The sequence below is a fragment of the Saccopteryx leptura genome, chromosome 8, assembly GCF_036850995.1.
Source record: "Saccopteryx leptura isolate mSacLep1 chromosome 8, mSacLep1_pri_phased_curated, whole genome shotgun sequence".
Lineage (NCBI taxonomy): Eukaryota > Metazoa > Chordata > Mammalia > Chiroptera > Emballonuridae > Saccopteryx > Saccopteryx leptura.
Window position 1 is genome coordinate 53,249,671 of NC_089510.1, and position 26,709 is coordinate 53,276,379.

A 26,709-nucleotide genomic window follows, 5' to 3' on the forward strand; every position below is an offset into this window, starting at 1 on the left:
GTGCTGGCGAGGATGTGGAGAAAAGGGAACCCTCCTGCACTGTTGGTGGGAATGCAGACTAGTGCAGCCACTGTGGAAAACAGTATGGAGATTCCTCAAAAAATTAAAAATCGAACTGCCTTTTGACCCAGCTATACCACTTTTAGGAATATACCCCAAGAACACCATAGCACTGTTTGAAAAGAAGAAATGCACCCCCATGTTTATGGCAGCATTGTTCACAATAGCGAAGATCTGGAAACAGCCCAAGTGTCCATCAGTGGACAAGTGGATTAAAAAGCTTTGTTACATATATACTATGGAATACTACTCAGCCATAAGAAATGATGACATCAGATCATTTACAACAACACGGATGAACCTTGATAACATTATACTGAGAGAAATAAGCAAATCAGAAAAATCTAAGAACTATATGATTCCATACATAGGTGGGACATAAAAATGAGACTCAGAGACATGGGCAAGAGTGTGGGGGTTACGGGGTGGGGGGGAGGAGAGGGAGGGGGTTGGGGGATAGGAGGGGCACACAGAAAACCAGTTAGAAGGTGATGGAAGACAATTGGACTTTGGGTGATGGGAATGTAGCATAATCAAATGTCAAAATAACCTAGAGATGTTTTCTCTGAACATATGTACCCTGATTTATCAATGTCAGCCCATTAAAATTAATTAAAAAAAAACAACTACTGGACCTAATAAATGAATTCAGCAAGGTAGCAGGATATAAAATTAATACACAGAAATCAGAGGCATTTTTATACACAAACAATGAACTATCAGATAAATTAAGAAAACAATCCCCTTCACTATTGCAACAAAAAAATAAAGTACCAAGGAGTAAATTTAATCAAGGATGTTAAAGACTTGTACTCAGAAAATTATAAAACATTGATAAAATAAATCAAGGAAGACACAAACAAGTGGAACCATATACTGTGCTCATGGTTAGGAAGAATAAACATCATTAAAATGTCTATATTACCCAAAGCAATTTATAAATTCAATGCAATACCAATTAAAATACCAATGACATACTTCAAAGATATAAAACACATATTCCAAAAATTTATATGGAACCAAAAAAAACCACGAATAGCCTCAGCAATTTTGAAAAAGAAGAATAAAGTGGGAGGTATTACACTTCCTGATATCAAGTTATACTACAAGGCCATTATACTCAAAACAGCTTGGTACTGGCATAAGAACAGGCATATAAATCAATGGAACAGAACAGAGAACCCAGAAATAAACCCACATCTTTATGGACAACTGATAGTTGAAAAAGGAGGTAAGAGCTTACAGTGGGGTAAAGACAGTCTCTTTAACAAATGGCGTTGGGAAAACTGGAAAGCTACCTGCAAAAAATGAAACTAGACCACCAACTTAAAACCATGCACAAAAATAAACTCAAAATGGATAAAGGACTTAAATGTAAATTGTGGAACCATAAGTATCCTAGAAGAAAACTTAGGCAGTAAGCTCACTGACATCTATCGCAGCAATATCTTTGCTGAATTATCTCCACAGGCAAATGAAATAAAAGACAGGATAAACAAATGGGACTATATCAAACTAAAAAGCTTTTGCACAGCTAAAGACACTATGAACAGAATAAAAAGACAAATCACACAATGGGAGAACACATTCGACAATACATCTGATAAGGGATTAATAACCAAAATTTATAAAGAACTTGTAAAACTCAACACCAGGAAGACAAACAATACAATAAAAAAATGAATAGACACTTCTCCAAAGAGGACATAGAGATGGCCAATAGACAAATGAAAAAATGTTCAACATCACTAATTATTAGAGAAACGCAAATTAAAACCACAATGAGATACCAGCTCACACCAGTCAGAATGGCGCTCATTGACAAAACAACACATGATTGGTGCCTGCGAGGATGTGGAGAAAGGGAACCCTCCTGCATTGCTGGTGGGAATGCAGACTGGTGCAGCCACTGCGGAAAACAGTATGGAGATTCCTCAAAAAATTAGAAATGGAACCGCCCTTTGACCCAGCTATTCCACTTATAGGAATATATCCCAAGAACACCAGATCACCGACTCAAAAAAAGAAATGCACCCCCATGTTTCTGGCAGCATTGTTCACAATAGTGAAGATCTGGAAACAGCCCAAGTGTCCATCAGTGGACGAGTGGATTAAAAAGCTTGGTACATATATACAATGGAATACTATGGTGCTATGAAAAAGAAGGAAATCTTACCTTTTGCAACAATATTGAGGGACCTGGAAACTATTATGTTGAGTGAAATAAGCCAGGTAGAGAAAGAAAAATATCATATGACCTCATTCATTTGAGGAATCCAAGGAATAATGAGAACTGAGGAACGGAATTGAGACAGAGGAGGGATCAAAGGGACCAGAGGAAAAGAGGACAGAGGAAAGGGGATGATAGGATGGGATAAACCTGAAGGGAAGGGGGGAGGGTGCTGTAGGGAGGGGGGCAAGGGAGATGTTGAGGGGAATAGGGGGGAGGGGGGAGGCATTCGAGGTGACCCTAGAATCTATGTAAACACAATTAATTAAATAAAAAATAGTAATCTGTTGGGGGAAAAAAAAAAGTTGCAGCGGAAACCCATATGAGGTCAACTGCAGGATTTCTGTACTTTTGTATTTGAATACTTTTTCCCAGAAATAAAAATGTCAAATATGCATTTCAAGCATATGTGAGAAGAAAGAATAGATTGTGTTTAGATATGCTGCATGAGTTGAACTACCTTTTCATATCATTTGGTTTTGGCAGAGGCAATAATTTTCTCATTAACTTTTAAACTTGTATGTATTTCAGGGATTTTTTAAAAACCATATTTCTGATTAATTCTCATTCATTATAACAATGTTTAAAAAGAATGAGTCACATATAAGATGATACTTAACGCTTTTAAATACATATATAAACTCATTGCAGTATCTTTTTCTTTAAAATAGAAAAATAGCTTTCCCAATTATAAGCCCACTCTAATCTTATGATGATGTCATGACTATAAGTCTAGACACAGCCTCATCTCTTCCTTTCTTGCTGTCTTATCTCTGATTTTTTTATCCAATTATGTTTATCAAAAAATTGTATATGAAGCTATACCTCTTTTTAAATGTCTCTCCTTGGTATCTGGAGCCCAAGTAAAAGCAAATCTGATGCCACAGCTGGGACTCAGTTATCTCTAGGAACAGGAATGAAGGGAGTAAAGTGGTGATGGAAATGAGTCTAAGTGCAGTGATTGAAATTCATAAATAATCCAAAAGCCACATTTTAGTCAAACTCTCCCCAGAGCCTGATGACATTTTTCCACTCTTTCTCCCCTCTGACCCCTGCTTCTGGCTGATGAGCCGAGAACTGACTGAACCCAGCCGGGAGGAGGAGCAGACAAGAGGCATGTGCATCATCAGCCCTGGGGAGTTGGCTATGGGTAGAGATGGCCTGTCCTTCCAGGCCCAAAGGGTGACTTTCCCTTCCAGGCCCAAAGGGTGACTTTCCCTTACAGACCAAGAGTGTTAAAGTGAACTTACGACACCAAGTGAGCTGCAAGCAAGGGTTAAAAACTTCAGCCACTCAATCTCCTCTGTGAAGTGGCCCACAGCCATCACACTATTAAACATGTCTATTGGGAGACGCAGCACCTTCCACATCTGGGCCAGCTCACTGACATGGATGATCAGTCTGCCACCAACCTGCACGGCAGGAGACAGACACAGGACAGAGAATGAGGGGCAGGATGAAAGTCCTGGAGGAATACTGCCCAGAAAACGCCCCATGTTCTCCCAGTGCCCGGTGAGAGATGGGGATGTGAGGAGATAAAGGGGGACTCTGATTGGCAGCTATCTTTGTAAGGGTAGAGAAATATTCAGCCAATGAAAAATATGCTAAGATATAATTTATCAAAATTATGGGGGGAGGTGGCAGAGGCTAGAAGGGGGATAAATGGTAATGGAGGGAGACTTGACTTAGGGTAATATAATATAGAGGTGATGTATCATAGAATTGTGCACCTGATAATTTTATTAACCAATGTTACCCCAATAAATTCAATACATTTACATTATCTTTTAACTTTTTCCTAATGCTTTTATTATCTGCTGTTTTGCTCCTAGGTTATCCATATAAGGCAGACAGGGCAGCCTGAAGTGTAGCCGAAAGGCAGAGGACTATTTGAGACCAGAATTAGTAGTAACACTAGAATTAGGTGTTAAGTCTCTTGCCTCTAGGCCTTGTTCAGTTCTTTGCAGCAGACTTCGCATGCACCCCCTCACCCTTTCCCAGGAATAAGATGGGGTCTATATCTAGATGCTTCATGTTACTTGGTCACAGTTACTTCAGATCTGTGCCGTGTCCACTGCACAAGGTAGTAGGTGGTTAAGAGAGAAAGGGAACAAATGGCCAGCTGTTGGCCAACCATACCATAAGGGCACAGATGGCCCCGTGAAGCATCAGTACATCTTCCCAGACCCTCTGATTCTAGCGAAATGCTTTTGGCTAAGTCAGTCTTGAACCACCCTAAACTGCTCTGTCCTGGATCCTAAAGCAGGGTCTGGTGGTGCTAAACTGTATTTCCTTATCCATTCATCAGGCAGCTCCCAGGATGATGTGGCAGTCCAGAGCTATCCTGAAACTTGGCTATGTCCACACCTGGGATAGCTGGGGAATGACAGTATGTCCCTCCCCAAACTGTGACTGTGCTCCTCTTAATCAGTAAGGGAGACACTGCCAAGGGATGTGGACCTGCACTTTCTGAGGAGAAAGGATCAGCAAGCATTGCATGGAGCCCCTGGACATTCTGCCAGCTTTGCGGAAACATGGGGTGACTCCAACTGACAACTCAGCTTACTGCCCATGTCAGTGTCATTTCTATTTCCTTCAGGGAAGGGTGACTTTCAGTGCATGGTTTAGTGAACGTTAGGACAATGCTGAGTGGCCAGCTGACTTGGCAGTGGGCTTCTGTCTGTACCTGCCAGGCCTTGACATTGTCCCTGCATTTGATGCTGCAGTGCGACCCTTACCCTAGAATGCAGGGCCTTCAACAGCTCAGGTGTAAGCTCTGCACAGTTAGACGAAGCGACTGGCTCAGACCACTCTCTCCCTGGAGGAGTCTCTCCGCGGCACACAGCCCCAAAATATCTAAAAGAAAAAAGTTCCTTCATTGACAGCACACAGGCAAGGACATTCTTGCTTGTGACGAATTAAATATATACTTTGCCTTGGAAATACTTTGTGGAGTTTCTGCTCTAAAATGCTGCAGGTTTGTAAGTCACGTAAAACCATCTGCTAAGGGCTTTTTAATGTCTGCGTGGGTGGAGAGTGCTCTTGGGCCACACTCTCCTTCTTCCCTGCAGCTGAACTACAAATTGATTCTTCATGGACAGCTAAAAAATTTATTGTGCACAATACTGTACAGAAGCAAGCAGGCTACAACAGTGTGGTGTTTTCTTATATAAATGTCAAGGACAATACCAAAAAATGCCATTTTTCTTGCTATTAAACAGCAGGCACAAGAAAATAAAATGGAGGTTGAAACTATTATATAGTATAAAAAAAGTCTGCTCGAGATGCCAAAAGAAATTAGTCTTCTGACGCTGAAGTTCATGCTTAGAGGTAATAGATAAAATTTAGAATGGAGAACTACACAGGCCTCATTACTAGCAAAGCAACCTCATTTCTGTTTCTTTTTATGAGCACTACCAGATTATTTTCCTTCTATTTGTAAGAGTGTCCTGGTGGCCCCACTTGGGGCATGAGTGTGCTGGCTCAGAGCTTCTGGACGGCTCCCCTTAGACCCCTTAGCGTGCCTTCTCAGGGTGTCCACCACCCTTTCTCACCACTTGCACAATACACCTACAACCTTGCTTCTCCCTTCCCCCAGCCCACCAGTGGCTCTTACTCCTCTTTCCCATTGAAACACTACTACGGCGGCCATCACGCAATAAAAACAGCTTGAAATGGTCTGGGAGGTCTGGTAGTTCCCCAGTTTCAAGGAAACACTTTGTCTAAACAGCCACTTCAAAGTTGAGAGGCCTTCTGTATAAAGCTGTTTCGGTCCAGGCCAGTGCTATTGTTGTGTAAGCTCCTTCCACTGGGCAGCCTCCAGGGTCTCTGAGGACAGAGGCCACTGCTTTTGAGGCACACTGTTTTCAGCCAGGCTGGGTGCTCTCTAGCCCATAACACTCGTTTTGCTCCATTTCTCCAGAATGTAATGTGTTCTGTGTGGACAAGCCAGTTCAAAGAAACACGAAAGAGAATAACAATTTCCCTAATGACAAAATACATAAGGTCACTGGTTGAGGCAAGAGGAAAACAATTTTCCCATTGATTTGAGAGAGAGAGAGAAGCATCAACTGGTTCCAGTTAATTATGCACTCACTGATCGTCTCTTGTATGCACCTTGACTGGGGGATTCAACCTACGACCGGGTGTGCCAAAACGATGCTTTATCCACTGAGCACCCCGCCAGGGCCAAAAGCGAGTTTTAACAGCAAAGGAGGAAGGTGTCTCACGAGAGGAGTGAACCAGCTTGGACTAGTCCCACCCGTTCCACCCCACTGGGTGATCGCAGCCCTCCCCAGGTGCTCTGCTGCCACCTAGTGGAGAACGAGGCCCCGGTTTACACCGCGTTAAGGTCGGCCAAACTCCGGGATCCTGAACTTTTCTTTCCCCTGGGACAGGCGGCTGGGGTGCAGGGATCTGATGGAGTGTGTGTGTTTGCTGATGTGAAGTGATAAATTAACTGGTTGATTGTCTCAGGACCCTTTTCCTATTGCTCTGGCGTCCTATTTCTCAGTCTGGTTCGCTTAAGGGAATCTCATCTTCACCCAGTTTGATGGATTTATGTATGAAGTTTAAAGCACCACAGCAATGTGAGAGCTGAACATCACAAACACTATGCTGATATGTCTCTACTTACAGCCTGCAGCCATGACAACCTACTCACAGTTTTTCAAAACCTTTCCTTCCTCCACCCCCATCTCCACCTCCAATGGGAACCAGGGGCTGGAGGTGAGAAAGGAGTACGTACTCTGCAGCCCACTGGATGAGGTCCTGTGGCTGGGTCCGAATAGCGGCTTTGGTAAATTGCTTCAGCAATTCGGGAAGCTCCGGGGGAATGCATACTTGCTTATTGGTGTAAGACATTGATTGGTTGACCTATTAGCAGAGAAAAAGTAAATAAAATGAGAATCTTTGGCAGGAATCCTGGACAGGAGGTTATCCAGCTTGTGTGATACTCTCAATACTGGGGAGTTCACTACCCCACGAGACAGATGCATTCTATTGTTACACAACTCCAACGTTAGAGGGGCTCACTAACTCCTGCTTACTGTTGTGGTAAATAATTCTATCTATTAACATTAAAAAACACATGGAGTACTAATTCATTTAAAAAGTAGAGATAAACAAGAAGCAAAAAATTCTTCTAACAATGTCATCCCTGTTGAGCAAGTGGATTTGTAAAATCTGTATTTTCGGACTTTGCTCACTTTTATTGTTAAAAATGGCCGCTGCCCAGGTAAATTGCGCTGCCAGGTGAAACTGCTAGTTACCTTCCTGCTTGGGAAGGGGCTTTGTTATGCTAATGTGTGCTGGAGGAGGGGTTTTCACGCCAAGAAAAGTTGGCGATGAAGAAAAGAGAAGGAGAAGGCCATATTTTTGCAGAGTGAGAGCAGGGAAGAAGAGTGCTGGAAAGAAAGAAGCCATGTTGGCAGATGGGAACCAGAGGGGGGAGGGGCCTTGTGAGCTCTGCTGAGACTGGTGGGGACCTTTGATTCTAGGAAAAACCAGACAAGATTCTCCTGGTTGTGGAACCAGAGAATGTGTGAGTGGATTTTGGTGCCCCGTGTTTTACTCGCCGGCCAGTTATGAGACTAGAATAAAGGAATGGCCCACCAGTTTTTGGCTCCGTAGTTTCATTACTGTCTGTCGGAATCTAATGGGAACCTGCACCTGTCTGGCAGTGACGGCTGTGTTGGCTGTGATTACTGGCCTTACAACCTCAAATATTGGATATCTTTCCAGAATTTTTTTAATGTAAATATATTTGCATAAAAGATAGGGTCATAGAAAAGCGCTTATTTACTCCACAGCATATCATGAACATCTTTCATGTTATGTGCATAACTCTTATTGGCCACATAAGAGTGTAGTAAAATTACTCTGTGAATCCTCTGTTATTTGACATTCAGTTATTTCCAAATAAAAATAATCATTAAGAAGCCATTTGATAAACATCTCTCTTTATATCTGTATGTGCTTATCTACTCTAATTGTAAGAGAAAACTTGTATATTTCACTCAAAAAGTTTCAGGACAAATAGAAAGAAATATAAAAATTCATACATGGTATATAGCTTTATGCACAAACAACAGATTAGCAGATTTTGTCTGCTTTTCATAGAGAGTTTAAGTATTCTGAAAAGCCCTCCTTCAAAAAACACCAAGATGTTAGGCAAATCCCAGCAAACTGTACCTTTAAAACTGTCTTGTTAAGTTGTAAGAAAGTGAGGGAAATTGTTGAGTGCCAAATAAAGTGAGTAAAGCAGAAACCAGAATGGTAATCTAATGACAAAATTAGAGGCAAGTGAGAAATGCCAGAAACTTGAACCTTTCAGACTAATGGCCAAGCAAGTTGGGAACAGACCAGGTCTTGGGCCTACAGAATGTAATTAGCTGAAATGAAGGACTCTCTTACCGCTGCCCCTCCCTCCCCAACCTGAGACCCAACAAGGTTCACATACCCTTAATGTGAAAATATCTGCCTACTGGCAGGGGAAGTGACATAGAAATATTTCCACTGTTGCTTCTTGTTGGGGGCAAGATAGTTTCCCACAAGTTTGTAGCCACAAACTAGGTCTACATTTTAAATGTATACCACCCACCAGCCTGGATAGAAAATACCAAGACAGAAAATTAAAGTGGCAGCCCTCACTGATTGGCTTAGTGGTAGAGCATTGGCCAAGTGTGTGATTGTGCTGGGTTTGATTCCAGTCAAGGCACACAGGAGAAGTGCCCATCTGCTTCTCCACCCCTCCTCTTCCCCCTTTTCTCTCTTTCTCTCTCTCTCTTCCCTTCCCTCAGTGATGGTTTGGTTGGAGCAAGTTGGCCCCAGGCACTGAGGATGGCTCCATGGCCTCACCTCTGGCACTAAAATAGCTTGGTTGCCAAGCAATGGGGCAATGGCCCCAGATGGGCAGAGCATTGCCCCACAGGGGGCTTGCCAGTGGGGTCGCATGCAGGAGTCTGTCTCTGTGCTGCTCCTGCCCTCACTTAATAATAAAAAAAATTAAAGTGGCCTCAGATTGGTGGTACACCATTATCTTTTACTTTATGTTCTTTTTTTTGGAGGAAGATGTGTGTAAAGATATTAATTTTAGACTTTGTAAAGAAGTCAAGTATGCAAGTATTTAAAGTAAAATTTCAAGGATAATTACTATAAAAGTAATATCACAGCCAAACTAGTAAATAAGAGACAAGGAATTAAAAACAACAGCAGCAAAAACAACTTATCACTTGAAAAGAAGAAAGGAGAAGGAAAAGCATAAGAAAAGTAGATGAATACCATAATAGAAAAGAATCCATATATATCAGTAATCACCATAAAAAGAATCAGTGATAAATGTGCCAGTTAAAATATAGAAATTATCAGAGTGGATTTTTTAAAAATTCAGCTATAGACACATCTGAAATGACATAAGGACACAGAAAGACTGAATGTAAAAGAATAGATGATTTAATAGGCAAATAATAACCAAAAGAAAGTTCATGTAGACATGTTAATACTGGACAAAAGAGACTTTAAGACAAACAGCATTATTAGGAATTAAGAGGGTCACTACATAATGATGAAAGCTTCAATTTATGAAGAAGAGAGCTATAGACATCACCAAGGGTGAATCTCAGGATGTTGGCTGGAAAGGCAATATGTTGTTCAGGGTTACATACTCATGTCATAATATTACAATAACAAACAGAAGGTAAACAGAAATTCTTGTGTCAGAGAAGGAGAGAGATGTCAGCAGGTAGAGGCAACACTATTCGTGATGCTCTATGTTTTAAGCTCGATGGTGGCTGCCTAGATGCTTGTTCCATTGTGTTTATGTCTATATTTACATTATGCATTTCATTTTGTATGGTGAAATATTTTATAATTTTAAAGTTACTAATACAAGTTGAATGTCTCTGATGACTTTTCAATCTATTTTATCAAGGACATTGTCTTATTTTGTTCATATTGTCAGCATATATATATATATATATATTTATTTTTTGAATCATGGTAAAATATACATAACAAAGTGTAGCACTTTAACCATATTTTAGGGTACAGTGCGGTGGCAGTAAGTACATTCACATTGTTGTGCTTCTGTCACCCCCATCCATTCCCAGAACTTTTCCATTTTAACAAACTGAAACTCATTATCCATTAAACAATTACTCCCATTTCCCCTCCCCTGAGCTCCTGGCAACCACCTTTCTGTTTTCTGTCTTTATGAAGTTATATGAAGTACCTCATATAAGTGGAATCATAAAATATTTGTTCTTTTTTTTTTTTTTTTTTTCATTTTTCTGAAGCTGGAAACGGGGAGAGACAGTCAGACAGACTCCCGCATGCGCCCGACCGGGATCCACCCGGCACGCCCACCAGGGGCGACGCTCTGCCCACCAGGGGGCGATGCTCTGCCCATCCTGGGCGTCGCCATGTTGCGACCAGAGCCACTCTAGCGCCTGAGGCAGAGGCCACAGAGCCATCCCCAGCGCCCGGGCCATCTTTGCTCCAATGGAGCCTTGGCTGCGGGAGGGGAAGAGAGAGACAGAGAGGAAAGCACGGCGGAGGGGTGGAGAAGCAAATGGGCGCTTCTCCTGTGTGCCCTGGCCGGGAATCGAACCCAGGTCCTCCGCACGCTAGGCCGACGCTCTACCGCTGAGCCAACCGGCCAGGGCTATTTGTTTTTTTTTTTATCTGGCTTGTTTCACTTAGCATAATGTCCTCAAGTTTCCTCCATGCTGCAGCATATGTCAGAATTTCCTTCCTTTTTAAAGCCAAATAATATCGCATTTGTTTATATACTACATTTTGTTTATACATTCATCTGTTGTTGAATATTTGGGTTGTTTCTATTTTTTGGCTGTTGTGACTAATGCTGCTATGAACATGAGTGTACAAAGATCTCTCGGAGTCCTTGCTTTCAATTCTTTGGGGCATATACCCAGCAGTGGGATTACTAGTTCAGATGGTAATTCCATTTTTAATTTTTTGAGGAACCATCATACTGTTTTCCACAAAGGCTGAACCCTTTTACAGTTCACATATATATATATATATATATATATATATTTTTTTTTTTTTTTTTTTCATTTTTTCTGAAGCTGGAAACAGGGAGAGACAGTCAGACAGACTCCCGCATGCGCCCGACCGGGATCCACCCGGCACGCCCACCAGGGGGCGACGCTCTGCCCACCAGGGGGCGATGCTCTGCCCATCCTGGGCGTCGCCATATTGCGACCAGAGCCACTCTAGCGCCTGGGGCAGAGGCCAAGGAGCCATCCCCAGCGCCCGGGCCATCTTTGCTCCAATGGAGCCTTGGCTGCGGGAGGGGAAGAGAGAGACAGAGAGGAAAGCGCGGCGGAGGGGTGGAGAAGCAAATGGGCGCTTCTCCTGTGTGCCCTGGCCAGGATTCGAACCCGGGTCCTCCGCACGCTAGGCTGACGCTCTACCGCTGAGCCAACCGGCCAGGGCCAGTTCACATATATTTTGACAGGATCGTTTAGTTGTGAAATTCTTTGATTTCTATTCTGAAGGCTAAATGGTCTCATGAAAGAAATGGCCCAACCCTAATGAAATAGGCTTCTATGACAACACTAACAATGGTAACCTTTGCTCAATGTAGACCAGACTTATGCAAAAGCTTTACTTCACCCCATTGCCTCTTCTAGCAACTGTTCTATGATCTCTCATCATTTTTGGCCAAAGAATCCCTACCCTAGTAAGTTCTCCATCCTATTGTCTTTTCTCAGTGTTCAGTTCTTCTTTAATCTCTTTCCATCTTTTCTGCTCTACCATTCTGTTGCTTCCGTAAAAGTCATCAACTATATCTGTTTACTTCTGATCTGTCCCAGATAGTGTGTTAAGTATTTTGTATGAGTTTTTCACTTAATCCTCAAAAATATCCTTATGAGACAAATTATATTATCAGCATTTTACAAATGATAAACTAAGAAAACAGAACTTTTGAAATGATGGGATTTAAACACACACAGTCTGAGGTAGGAAGTAGCCTGCTCAACATGACTATCCTGTCCTTCCTGAGGCTCTCTCTTTCTCTGATTGTATACACCATTCTTGCCTTTCTATTTTCTTCATCTCCTCTGTCACCACAATTCTTCCTCACGCTGAGCAAGCATTCACAATCTCTCCACAGCCGAGTCTTCAGCACTCTGAACTCCTAATTTCTGCCACTGTTCTTTGAGAGCTCAGACCCTCTCAAAGTTTCATCAGTCACAAACTGCTGATTATACTGGTCTGTCTTCCCCAACCTCTCTCCTGTGCTCTAATTCCATACCTCCTACTATCTCAAGGACACAGCTCCACAAAATTCATTCTCCATCTTCCAACTAAAGCCCAAATTCGTTTCTAAACATGCTGTAGCCATTTTCTCAGTCATTTGGCATCAAAGCCCTAGGGTCATTCATTCTCTTCAATCTGCTCAGTCTGTCACTAAATCCCATTGATATTTCTTTTAAAGCATTTCTCTATTTCAATCCTGTCTCTCTACTTCTACTCCTTTTACTTTGGTTCAGCCCCTCACCACCTTCCATGACAATAACATAAAAGGAGGGAGGATAAAGATCAGCAGTAGCAAAGGAGAATGGAGTGCAGAAGCACTCATAAGATAAAGGACTTTTATATATACAAACATTTTTCTCTTAATAACCTAATGGTAACCACCCACTAGTGAAATATACAGCTAAAAAAAAGAAGAAGAAACAGGAGAAAGAACCATGGAATATCACCAAATAAAAACAACTGACAGAAACACATAAGGAAAGAGCCAAACATGACACAGAACTACCAGAAAACAAAACATAAAATGGCTATAGGAAATCCTCAAACTGTAAATGGACTGAACTCACCAAAATAAAGAGGCACAGAGTGGCAGATTGGATCAAAATGCAAAACCTATCCATATGCTGCATTCAGGAGACATACTTAACTGCAAGGATAAGAGTAGACTCAAAGTGAAATGTTGGAAAATGATTCTCCAAGCAAATAATATCCAAAGAAAAGCAGGTGTAGTCATACTCGTATCTGATAGTGCTGACTTCAAGACAACAAAGGTAACCAGAGACACAGATGCACATTTCATAATGATAAAGGGGGCATTATATCAAGAAGACATAACACTTTTTTAAAGTGCATTTAAATTGATCTTTTTTATATAAATTTTTATTAATTTTAATGGGGTGACATCAATAAATCAGGGTACATATGTTCAAAGAAAACATCTCCAGGTTATCTTGTCATTCAATTATGTTGCATACCCATCACCCAAAGACAGATTGTCCTCCATCACCTTATATCTGATTTTCTTTGTGCCCCTCCCACTCCCCCCGCAACCACCACACTCTTGTCCATGTCTCTTAGTCTCGTTTTTATGTCCCACCTATGTATGGAATCATGCAGTTCTTGTTTTTTTCTGATTTACTAATTTCACCCCATATAATGTTATCAAGATCCAACCATTTTGTTGTAAATGATCCGATGTCATCATTTCTTATGATTGAGTAGTATTCCATAGTGTATATGTGTCACATCTTTTTTATCCAGTCATCTATTGAAGGGCTTTTTGGTTGTTTCCATGTCTTGGCCACTGTGAACAATGCTGCAATGAACATGGGACTACATGTGTCTTTATGTATCAATGTTTCTGAGTTTGGGGGGTATATACCCAGTAGAGGGATTGCTGGGCCATAAGGTAGTTATATTTTCAGTTTTTTGAGGAACCACCATACTTTCTTCCATAATGGTTGTACTACTTTACAGTCCCACCAACAGTGAATGAGGGTTCCTTTTTCTCCACAGCCTCTCCAACACTTGCTATTACCTGTCTTGTTGATAATAGCTAATCTAACAGGGGTGAGGTGGTATCTCATTGTAGTTTTGATTTGCATTTCTCTAATAACTAATGAAGATGAGCATCTTTTCATATATCTGTTGGCCATTTGTATTTCTTCCTGGGAGAAGTGTCTGTTCATGTCCTCTTCCTATTTTTTTATTGGATTGTTTGTTTGTTTGTTGTTGAGTTTTATGAGTTTTTTGTATATTTTGGATATTAGGCCCTTATCTGAGCTGTTGTTTGAAAATATCATTTCCCACTTAGTTGGCTGTTTATTTTCTTGTCAGTGTCTCTTGCTGAGCAAAAACTTCTTGGTCTGATGTAGTCCCATTCATTTATCTTTGCCTTCACTTCTCTTGCCTTTGGAGTCAAATTCATAAAAACCAAGGTCCATCAGTTTAGTATCTATGTTTTCTTCTATGTACTTTATTGTTTCAGGTCTTATATTTAGGTCTTTTATCCATTTTGAATTAATTTTCTTACAAGGGGACAAGCTGTAGTCGAGTTTCATTCTTTTGCATGTGGCTTTCCAGTTTTCCCAGCACCACTTGTTGAAGAGGCTTTCTTTTCTCCATTGTGTGTTGTTGGCCCCTTTATGGAAAATTATTTGACCATATATATATGGTTTTATTTTTGGACTTTCTATTCTGTTCCATTGGTCTGAGTGTCTATTTTTCTGCCAATACTATGCTGTTTTGATTGTCGTGCCTCTATAATATAATTTGAAGTCAGGTATTGTAATGCCCCCAGCTTTATTATTTTTCCTTAGGATTGCTTTGGCTATTTGGGGTTTTTTATAGTTCCATATAAATCTGATGATTTTTTGTTCCATTTATTTAAAAAATGTCATTGGAATTTTGATGGGAATTGCATTAAATTTGTATATTGCTTTGGGTAATGTGGCCATTTTGATTATATTTATTCTTCCTATCCAAGAACAAGGAATATTTTTCTATTTCATTGTATCTTTCTGATTTCCCTTAACAATGCTTTGTAGTTTTCATTATATAGGTCCTTTACATTCTTTGTTATGTTTATTCCTAGGTATTTAATTTTTTTTGTTGTAATTGTGAAGGGGGTTATTTTTTTTTTGAGTTTGTTTTCTAATGTTTCATTGTTGGCATATAAAAAGACTATGGAGGCCCTGCCCGGTTGGCTCAGTGGTAGAGCGTCGGCCTGGCGTGCAGAAGTCCCAGGTTCGATTCCCAGCCAGGGCACACAGGAGAAGCGCCCATCTGCTTCTCCATCCCTCCCCCTCTCCTTCCTCTCTGTCTCTCTCTTCCCCTCCTGCAGCCGAGGCTCCATTGGAGCAAAGATGGCCCGGGCACTGGGGATGGCTCCTTGGCCTCTGCCCCAGGTGCTAGAGTGACTCTGGTGGCAACAGAGCGACGCCCCAGAGGAGCAGAGCATCGCCCCCTGGTGGGTAGAGCATTGCCCCCTGGTGGGCGTGCCGGGTGGATCCCGGTCTGGCACATGCGGGAGTCTGTCTGACTGTCTCTCCCCGTTTCTAGCTTCAGAAAAATACAAAAAAAAAAAAAAAAAAGGTATATTAATTTTGTATCCTGCAACCTTACAGTATTGGTTGATTGTTTCTAGTAATCTTTTTGTAGAGTCTTTGGAGTTTTTGATGTATAGGATCATATCATCTGCAAAAACTTCTTCTTTTCCGATATGGATGCCTTTTATTTCTTTATCTTGTCTGATTGCTCTGGCTACAACTTCTAGCACCACGTTAAATAGAGTGGAGAGAGTGGACAACCCTGTCTTGTTTCTGATTTAAGAGGGAAAGTCCTCAATTTTATGCCATTTAATATGATGTTAGCTGATGGTTTATCATATATGGCCTTTATCATGTTGAGATATTTTTCTTCTATAGCCATTTTGTTGAGTATCTTAAACATAAAGTTGTATTGTATTTTATTGAGTGCCTTTTCTGCATCTATTGATAAGATCATGTGGTTTTTGTTCTTTGTTTTGTTGATATGGTGTATTATGTTAACCGTTTTATGTATATTGAACCATCCTTGAGATTCTGGGATGAATCCCATTTGATCATGATGTATTATTTTTTTAATATGTTGTATTTGATTTGCTAATATTTTGTTTAATATTTTAGCATCTGTATTCATTAGAGATATTGGTCTGTAGTTTTCTTTTTTTGTGCTGTCTTTGCCAGGTTTCGGTATGAGGGTTATGTTGGCCTCATAAAATGTGTTTGGAAGTATTGCTTCTTCTTCAATTTTTTGGAAGACTTTGAGTAGAATAGGAACCAAGTCTTTTTTTGAATGTTTGATAGAATTCACTAGTATAACCATCTGGGCCTGGACTTTTATTTTTGGGGAGGTTTTTAATAGTTTTTTCTATTTCCTTCCTGCTAATTGGTCTGTTTAGGCTTTCTGCTTCTTCATGACTCAGTCTAGGAAGGTTGTATTGTTCTAGGAATTTATCCATTTCTTCTAGATTGTTGAATTTGGTGGCATATAGTTTTTTGTAGTATTCTACAATAATTCTTTGTATATCTATGATGTCTATGGTGATTTTTCCTGTTTCATTTTGAATTTTGTTTATATGAGTCCTTTCTCTTTTTTCCTTGGTGAGTCTTGCCAAGAATTTGTCAATTTTGTTAACCTTTTCAAAAAATTTCTGGTAAAATAGGAGATTTATATAATTTAAAAGGAATGTTCCTTAGAAAGTAAACTGTAAAACACTGGTTGTTAAAGGAACAACTAGCTTCTAATTTAAATTACTCAACTGAAGTATTAATTAGAAGACAGGAAGAAAGTTTGAGACAAATTAGCAAAGCAGATGAACTTCTTTTGATTGCAGAGTTCACAGAATATCACACGGGCCAAAGACACTTCATATTTTCTAAAGAAAATAGAAGCCAAGAGAAAGAAGAATATTTAGCTAACCACTTAGTCTCTTACTGAGGCAGCATGATAAAGCAATGTAATTTTGTGTTGGTTTATAAATTGGAGTTGGGATTTCCTCAAGAGAATTGAAATTGCTTGCTAGGGTTGGTACAAGGAAGGGTTCTTTAACATTTCTGATAAGTGTAAAACACCAAAGCATAAACAAATTTAAGGTGCCATGTGATTATAAGATTGATATAAACTGAGTGAGTTTGAAAGAACCAGAAAAGTAGGGTTATATCAAGTTAGGCTTCATTGCATTGGCAATCATATTTGGGTGCAGGTTATTCTTTAGGCTTCATTCTATTTTTATTTTATATAAAAAATAACATAATAGTAATCTTTACAATATTTTCCAGTGCAGCACACTCCAACCTTGCATCACCTCTATCCTCTAACTCCTCCACTACTGCTCTGCAGTAAACTTCGCCATTCCCCAATGACACAATTCTATTTCTTAATCTCCAGTGAACAACTTCCCTTTCAAAACTGCGTCCCACCCAACTCTTGTCCTCACTCTCAGTAGATGAAGTCATATCCTACTTGAGATCAAGGATGTCAGAATGAATTCTCACTGCTATCCTTTGCCTACCTCAATCTATCTCTTTGATCTTTTATTCTTTCCTTTACCTCTTGAGCATTTGGTTCTTGCCTTGTCTGAGACCTGAGCAACTAGACTTTGACTGTTACTCCTCTCCATTCCCCAGATATTTTCATCGTTTCCATCACCCTCGCACCTTCTCTTCCATCAAGTATGCACAGTCTGGCCATCTCTTAAAGAAAATGGGGTGTTTTTTGGGGGTTTGTTTTTTTTTACCCCTACTGTCTTTCTTTTTATCTAATTTTGTTTTTCTTGGTCAAACTTCCCAAGTGCCCTAAGGACAGACTCCTTTCCTCTCCACATTCCTCCTCCTTAAATCCCTTATAAGGCTTATCATCCTGATTACTGTCCTGAAACTGCTTTCACAAATATAGATATCACCAAAGTCTTACTAGCTGCTAAATCTAGTGATTTTCTCATAACACTTCTTCTTGGCTTCTGTATTGCAATTAAGAAGTTGATCACTCTCTCATGCAACACCATGTCTCATTAATAATGGTTATAGATTTGCTTGTCCTAAGTCTGTGCTGTTCCATTTTCATTTCTGTTTTATTCATTTTTGTCTCCACCATCACTTGTAGAAATATTTTCTAAGGCTCAGTTCCTGGCTGCTTGTTTTATAATCTATATATTTCTTTCTCTCCAATAGCTTTTATAAATTTTGGTAAATATTCTATGTATACTTAAAAAGAATGTTTCTTCTGCAGCTGTTGAGTGTCTATATATGTCAAGGGATATAATTATGTAGTTAAAATCTATAATACTTTTTTGTCCGCTTACTCTATCAGTTACTGAGATAGGTGTATTAAAATCTCCATCTGTGAGGTGGTTTTGTTTATTTCATCTTAAGTTTTGTCAGTTTTTGCTTTTTTGATACATTTTCAAGCTCTGTTGTTAGGTACATAGATATTTAGTATATTTAAATCTTCCTATTGAATTGACCTTTTCATTATTATGAAATGCCTCTCTTTATGTCTAGTTTTACTTATCTTAACTCAACTTATTTTGCTAGTTGTTTTAATTTTTGCAAGGTATACATTTTTCCATACTTTCTCTGTCAATATTTTTGTATCCTTTTGTTCAGGTGTGTCTTTTATAAAGAACTTTAAGATGGATTGTTCAGTCCATTTACATTTAATATAAATACTGTTATTTTGTTGGTGATGTTGTTGCTTCTTCATCATTTTGTTTTCTGTCATCTGTTTCTTAAAAGTACAAGTCTTTCACTTCTTTGGTTAAATTTATTTATTCCTTATATTTCATGCTTTTCGATGCAATTGTAGGTAGGATTATTTTCTTAATTTCTGTTTCCTTATTTTTTTCTTGTCTTTTTAAAGCAGTCAAATAATTTTTTTCTATTTTTTTTAAGTGAGAGGAGGGGAGATAGAGAAACAGACTCCTGCATGCATCCCAACTGGAATCCACCTGGCAACCCCGTCTAGGGCCAATGCTCAGACCAACAGAGCTATCCTCAGTGCCTGCGCCAATGCTTGAACCAATTGAGCCACTGGCAGCAAGAGGGGAAAAGAGAGAGAAGGGAGAAGGGGAGAGGAAGAGAAGCAGATGGTTGCTTCTCATGTGTACCCTGACTCTATCCACTGAGCCAACCTGCCAGGGCTATTTTTTACTATTTTAATTTTTCTCCTCTATTAGCTTTTCAGTTATATATTCTTTTATTATTTCTTTACCCTAATGATTATAATTTACATCCTTAATTTATTAAGTCTACCCTAATATTTTTATATCATGAATAATAAGAGTGACCTTATAACAATTTAACTCAGTATTCCTTTCCCATCCTTTATATGATTATCATTTATTTCTATATACATTATTGACTTATGAAATTATTTTTAAATAGTCAATATTAAAATTTTTTACCCATTCATTTAAGCTCATGTGTTCTCCTTTCCTAAATCAGGGTCAGTCCCCTCCTTTTCTCTGGGATCATTTTCTTTCAGCCTAAAAAACTCTAATGTTTTCAATAGTGCAGGTTTGTGGAGAAATAAGTCTATAATTTTTGGTTTGTGTAAAATGTATTAATTTTGTCTCCCTTTTCAAAAGACATATCAACTGCGTATAGAATTTCTAGGTTAGCAACGTTTTTTCTTAAGATTTTATTTATTCATTTTGGAGAGTACAGAGAAAGAGAGGAGAGAGAAAGAGAGAGAGAGAGAGGAAGAGAGAGAGAAGGAGGAGGAGCAGGAAGCATCAACTCTCATATGTGCCTTGACCAGGCAAGTCCAGGGTTTCGTACAGGCGACCTCAGAATTCCAGGTCGATGCTTTATCCACTGCGCCACCACAGGTCAGGCCAGCAACTTTTTCTTTTCAGAACTTTCAATATGTAATCCCATTGTCTTTTGGTCTCCAGAGTTTGTTAAGAATAAGCCAAATGTCTTTTTGTTGCTCTTCTGGAGATAATGTACCCTTCCCCCTCTGTTTTATGATTTTCTTTTTATCTTTGATATTCATTAGTTTGATTAATTATGATATGCCCAGAAGTTCCTTGTTAGGGTCTGCTGAACATCTTGGATTTGTGGTTGATGTATTTCATCAGTTTTAAAAAGTTCTTGAGCATTACCTCTACAAATACTGACCCTGCCCTTATATTCTGGGACTCTATTTTCTTTCTCTTTACCTCCTGGGACTCTAATTATATCTATTGTAGGCCATACACTCTGTTTTGCTTTTCCATCTGTCTGTGATTCAGTTTGTATATTTTCTGTAGACCTAACTTTGAGTTTGCTAACCATATTTTCTGCTGTCCAGGCTCCAAATTCATCAATCAATTCTTAATTTCAGATATTGTATTTTGTATTCTAAAATATCAGGCATTTTTATAAGATGCAATTTCTGTTTTGAAATTCTCCATTTTCATCCATCTATGCATCTGTTCTCGATTTACCTGAACATACTATTTATAATTATTTTAGAGTCAATGTCTGATAACTCCAGTAGTTGAATCTACCTGTGGATCTCTTTTCTGACATCTATTTTCCCTCTTGATTCTAGACACATTTTCCTGCTTCTATGCATGCCTACTACTTATTAATTGTATGTCAGACATTGTGTAAAAACTAATGTATGTTTGGATGCCTTAAATTTCTAATCTGTCATGCCAGTGTTGTTTGACTACCTCCCAGTAAAGTCTCTCTGCAAGGGTCAAGCACAATCCTGAGTCCACAACCAAAGTTGGTAAATGTCCCCAGGGAAGAAAATGGCTTGGGACCATCAGCTTACCCTGGAAAGGTTCTCCATCCTTCTGAAATTTAATCTAGTTCTCATTGCTTCTAAAGCTCTCTGATGTCTTTACAATGTTTCTAAAAATTACTTCTCTAGATTTTTTTCAGTTGTTGCAATGGGAGCCTTGAGCAGTTGCAACCTGCTCTTTTCTAGCTGGAGGAAAGGGGTTTTTATTTATTTATTTTTGTTTGTTTGCTTATTAAGGCTTTAACTAGTGCTCTATGCTGATTACTCCCAAATCTCCAGTCATAAACTCTCAACTATGGATAGTCATCTCCACCAGCTCCCTGTTGTATAGTTCCCCTTTCCCATAAGAGCATCCAAAACCAGACTTCTTTTACTATTTCAATTGCATTAGTCTGATATGTCATGGTCATTTTTGATTTATCCTTCTCTTTCATTATCCTCTTTAGTCCTGATAAACTTTTTAAAAAGTCTTTCAGGAAAATAAAATGGAACATTTTTTCTTTTTAAAGAAAAGAAAGGACTTAATTTCACTTATAATATAATATAGTTCAGTATCTTCCATTTATAAATGAGAGAACTGATGTACAAATAAGTTGTGTCTGGTACAAAGTAACAGTTTATGTTGGAGTTGAATCAAGAACTCAGTTCTACACATCTTCATTTCTTATCAAAATGATGCCCTGTCTGAATTTCAAGCTTTTCACAGTTTGTCTTGTTCATATTATCTTGCCTTTCCAACTTTATTTCACAGAAGTCTGGATTTTTTTGCATACTGAGACAATCCATGATAAAGCCAATCCAGCATTTGAATGCTAACAACAAAATTGCTAAGAGCAGTTCTACCTGACCTTGTCTCCCCCACCCCATCCCCTTTTTTTTGAGTAGAGCTTTTGGTTCTGTTATTAGCAAATATCCCAAAATTGCTTGTATATCATGCTAGTATCACCTCTTGGAAGTTATGAGTTCCACATTCATTATTTAACAAGTAAACCTCTTTTGACTTATCTTAACTTAGCCATGCTTGTATTTCAGTGCTTTCCCCCATGTTCACATCATGGTCCACAAGTCCAAGGTTACCATTTACAGACTGCCATGTTAACTGTGTTCCCTAAAGCTGTGTAGCATGTCCCCTGATTTGGGAATCTGGTATACAAATCTGGAGTCACCTTAGTTTTGTCTTTCATAACTATATGAAAGTCTTCATTTTTCTTTTTTCTTTTTTTTTAATCTAAAAAGAAAGTCTTCATTTTTCAGAGTGAAATGTCAGAATAACCCCCAATTTGCATCTATTTAGTTGTACTCCTTACTTCTAATTTCATTATAGCATTTCTATGATTTTGTTTTATATATATAGAGAGAGAGACAGGAAGGGAGAGAGATGAGAAGCATAAACTCTTAGTTGTGCCACTTTAGTTGTTCATTGATTGCTTCTCATATGGGCCTTGATGATGGAGGGGATGGAGGGAGGGAGGCTCAAGCCGAGCCAATGACCCCTTGCTCAAGTCAGCAACCTGGGTTCAAGCCAGCGACCTTGGGATCATGTTGATGACACCACACTCAAGCCCACAACCCCATGCTCAAGCTGGTGAGCCTGCACTCAAGTTGGATGAGCCAGCACTCAAGCCAGTGACCTCGAGGATTTGAACTTGGGACCTTGACATCCCGGGTTGATGTTCTGTCCACTGCACCACCAGCAGTCAAGCATCTATAATTTTATACTCAAAGTATAAAAGGGCTCTGAGGGCTGAATGCACCATAGTTTTCAATATAAGATCAGGGCTAGATTTCTATCTTATTTCTGTTACCATTCCTGATGATATTCAACAATGACTTGTTTTTTTTCCAATACAAAGCACAGTCTGCTGTCCCTTCATAAATCCTGTAGGGTAGATTAAGTTCTAGTTAAGAGGTACTCTTGACTCTGAGGCCCAGGACCAGACTCATTATGTCATTCTGGGCAAATAATTAATCTAACAAAACCTGTGTCAGGAATAGTACTGAATACTGGGATATAGAAATACATGAGTCACATACTCTGCCCTTAAAGAGCTCATAGGCTGCCCTCACAGGGCTTATAGTATGGGAGAGACTGATAGGAAAATCAGTGATTAAAAAAGGGTATGATAAAGGTCAATATGTCTGGACTAGATACAGGTGGCCAGGAACTCCTAGATGAGGAATCTAACTCATCTAGAGGTAAGAGAAGGAGGGTGGAAAATACTCGCAAAGGGTTATGATATTCAAACAGAGACTTGAGGAAGCCTTGTTTATTCATTGTTGTATTCCCAGCCTCAAGAACAGTGCCAGATACAGAGCAAGTACTTAATAAGTATCTGTTTACTGATGAGAGCAAGGAGGGAATTCTTTGTGGCTAGGACTACTTAGATAAAGGTGTGGAATAACAGAGAACATGGTAAATTCAGGGACTATGAGTAATAATAGAGGGTTAGAGTGGACAAAGGGAGAATGGCTGAGCCTAAGGCTGAAAATGAACCCAAAACCAAAATATAAAAGGCCTGATATGCCATGGTAAGGTTTTTGAACTGCATATTAATTACAATAGGGAGCCACTAGGTCAAATTTTAGTGTTAGCTTGATGCTCTAGTTATCAATTTAGTACCAGATTCACCCCACATTGCCTCCTCAACAAAGCAGAAGTAGGCCCTTAAAATATTTCTCATTTTGTCAGTGGGCATAATGTTCACCTTCCTCAGTAGAGGGCGCTGGAGGGGTTTCTCTGTGGGTTCTCAGATGTACTCTTTTTGCTAGGTCAGGAGTGTGAAGTTTCTCTAGTACTGGGGTCCTGCAGTACAGCTTCTCCAGCATGTGCAGTATTTGATCTCTGAAGTGCCTGACTGCTGCAGTGCACAGTCTCCAGCAGTTTCTGTTATCCCCTGTTATACCTCTCTTGGAAAGTTTTGAGACAGAGTACAGCCAGTGAGTCAGTCACCTTCTCATAAATGGCTTCTTGGCATCACAGACAATAGATTTTTGCCTCCCTGGAACCTCAGCAATGTTTCTGCCCTCCAATGAGATATGGTCATACCCTCTGCACAAGCTTTTGGGAGGTGGTCTCTTCTTTTGGATAATCTATCTCAAGGGTCGTGGTTACTCCTTATAACTGTCTGTGTATGCTTTAGATCTCTACATGTCTTACTAACCAATCTTCCATTACTCCAATCCCATTAAAGTTAAACATTCTTTATGTTGAACTTTCTTTGTTAAACTTCTTATACGATTTATTTCTCTTTGCTGGACTCTGAAATATGCATTGACTGACAGCTGTGTAGATGGTCGGGAGTGGACTGAATCTGGTTAGGTGAATATGGCAGCACTTTTGGCAACAACTCTCAAACATCATTGCCATGAAAAGCAATTGTAATGAGGAGGGATGTGAGAGACAGGAGCTATGAGACTAGGTAACCACTGAGGGAAGAGGATGAAGAGAAAGAAGAGTTTAGGGTGATCCCCCCACTTTTCAAGCTTGGATGACTGGGTAGATGGTGGCACCGCAGTAGAAAGGGAGAGCACTGAAGAAGGGCAGGTCAATTCTCCTCCCATGTTCCCATATACTTTCAGGAGTTCTATGTACTTTCGAGCCACAGAGACTTAGAATCATAGGCTCCTTAGTTTGGAGATACCCCGAAGCCCAACTTTTATGCCCTTTGAGTAATATGGACCATTCGTTCACATCAGATAAAAGAAATGGAGAAAGGTCTATTTTATATTAACATTCCATCATTCTGATTTTTTTTTTTACAGAGACAGAGAGTCAGAGAGAGGGATAGATAGGGACAGACAGAAACGAAGAGAGATGAGAAGCATCAATCATTAGTTTTTCATTGTGACATCTTAGTTGTTCATTGATTGCTTTCTCATATGTGCCTTGACTGTGGGCCTTCAGCAGACCAAGTAACCCCTTGCTCAAGCCAGCGACCTTGGGTCCAAGCTGGAGAGCTTTGTTCAAACCAGATGAGCCCGAGCTCAAGCTGGCGACCTTGGGGTCTCGAACCTGGGTCCTTCGCATCCCAGTCCGACGCTCTATCCACTGTGCCACCGCCCAGTCAGGCTCATTCTGATCTTTTCCATTCTTAAAGTTCTCAGTATGGCAGGCCCTTCTCAATTATCCATTTTAGCTCCTCTAGCTGCCAGCTCTTAACATTCAACAGATTTCCTCTTTTGAAGACTCACATCCCTTTCAATGTGAAATTGTGGCCAACACACACATGCTGAGTGCTGAATAATATAGGTCTTATCGTACATGGAATATAGATTTGTTTCTGGAATCTCTCATTTGGTTTTATTAGTATGGACTAAACAGGGCTTTATTATATAAACAAGAGGCTCCAGACACCAGAATCCTAAAAAGAGTTTCTATGAACAGCTCTTGAAACCCAAGACCAGGCAACCGCATATACTCTGGTTTCGAAAAGGTGGTTTTGGACACATGTTACCCTTGCTTGGAATGCAATCTTCACATTTTCACAGGTTTTTCAGATCTCAGCTCAGCTTTCCCTGAGCTCTCTGTCAGCTCATTGTACCTTCTCAGCATACCACTTACCCAACTCCTCTTGCCAGCACTTAGCTCTAATTTTATTTTTTCCCCCACTTAATTCTAATTTTACACTATTTGCAGGGTTCTTTGATAAATACCTGCCTCTTTCAGTGGACTGTAAACTTGAGGGCAGGAATGATCACTTTCTGTTCACTACAGAATCCTCAATGCTTAGCCTGATGCCTGGAATACACTCAGTGTTCAATAAAAATACTAGGAAAATGAACCAATAATAGCCGCTTATAAAGTGCTAGTCATGCTCATTGGTCCTCATGACAACCCTCCCCTAGGTGTTCTTATATCCATGTCACAGAAGGAAAAGTAGAGTTTTGGCTAGTCAGTGGGGTCGGGGGTTCTGATCCCAGATTCTGTTGCATTTCCAAATCACTGTCCTCTGTGTAAGAAACCATGAAATAGTAGTTCTTGGTACAAAAACTATAGCTATAACATGAGCAGAGAGCAATTATCACTTATGGTCATATTCTCTTAAAGATCATAGTCCCCTCCTCTTGCTCTGTGAACAAGGATTCAGAATCCAGGTGGGCCTCTGGGCAGGACTCTTCCCTCAGACCGATGCAGCCATCGCAGCCATCGGGGAGCTCGCTGTGGTTCCCTCCCTCCACTTCCCCTTCGGGGTGGCTACCTGAGGCTCGCTCCCAAACAAGCTGTCTGGCACCAGGTGACACCTCGCGCCTGGCCTCAGGCGGGATTATGTGGGGAGAGATTCAGTGTCTGGCACCCTTGGCAGAGGGAAAGCTGCAGAACTTGGGCGGAGAAGGAAGGTACTGGCCTTGGCTTGGAGCGACAGGAGAGGTGGAGCGAGACCCGGCTTTGTTAGAGCTTAGCCTTCGCCTGGCAACCGGACGCCGGCTGCGCGGCGTGGCAACCGAGATGGAGGGGCGGGGTCGTGACGTCACAGAGCCGCCTCCGCCCCGCCCACCGGTCTCAATCCGCCCCTCCCCCCTGGGCTGCAACCTCCTGCAGATCCTGGGTTCCCGAAACCCCGCCAGGGCAAAGTGGAGAGACTGAGAACAGCCTCGGGGGTTTGCTTGTGGGTCCTCGGTGGGAGGACCAGAGTCTAAGGATGGGGCTGGGGACTTTAGGAAACGTGGTGGTGGGTGGGTGGGGGGGGGTTGTGTGGCAATTTACTGTGGGCTTTTATACATTAGAGGGAAGAAGTGGAGGAGCTTAAAATGATCTTTTGCCTTGTGGAAGGCGTGCCGGTGAAGAAACTCTTGGGCATAATAGCAGCAAGCATTTCTTATAGTACGTTCTTTCTTCTTTTTTTTTTTTTTACCTGACA

The 26,709-nt window shown here is 40.3% G+C and overlaps 1 protein-coding gene across 1 annotated transcript in view; it reads right to left on the reverse strand.

The window, feature by feature from the left end:
* The window catches only part of ROPN1 (rhophilin associated tail protein 1), a 41,380-nt gene extending 15,250 nt beyond the window's left edge, over nt 1-26,130 (reverse strand). The window contains exons 1-4 of the mRNA XM_066347594.1: nt 26,050-26,130; nt 7,038-7,165; nt 5,029-5,146; nt 3,541-3,702 (exon numbers count right to left, since the gene is read on the reverse strand). Coding sequence (XP_066203691.1) covers nt 3,541-3,702; nt 5,029-5,146; nt 7,038-7,153 — 396 coding nt within the window. The 5' untranslated portion in view covers nt 7,154-7,165; nt 26,050-26,130. The remainder of the gene's footprint in view (nt 1-3,540; nt 3,703-5,028; nt 5,147-7,037; nt 7,166-26,049) is intronic.
* Nucleotides 26,131-26,709: the final 579 nt, after the last annotated feature.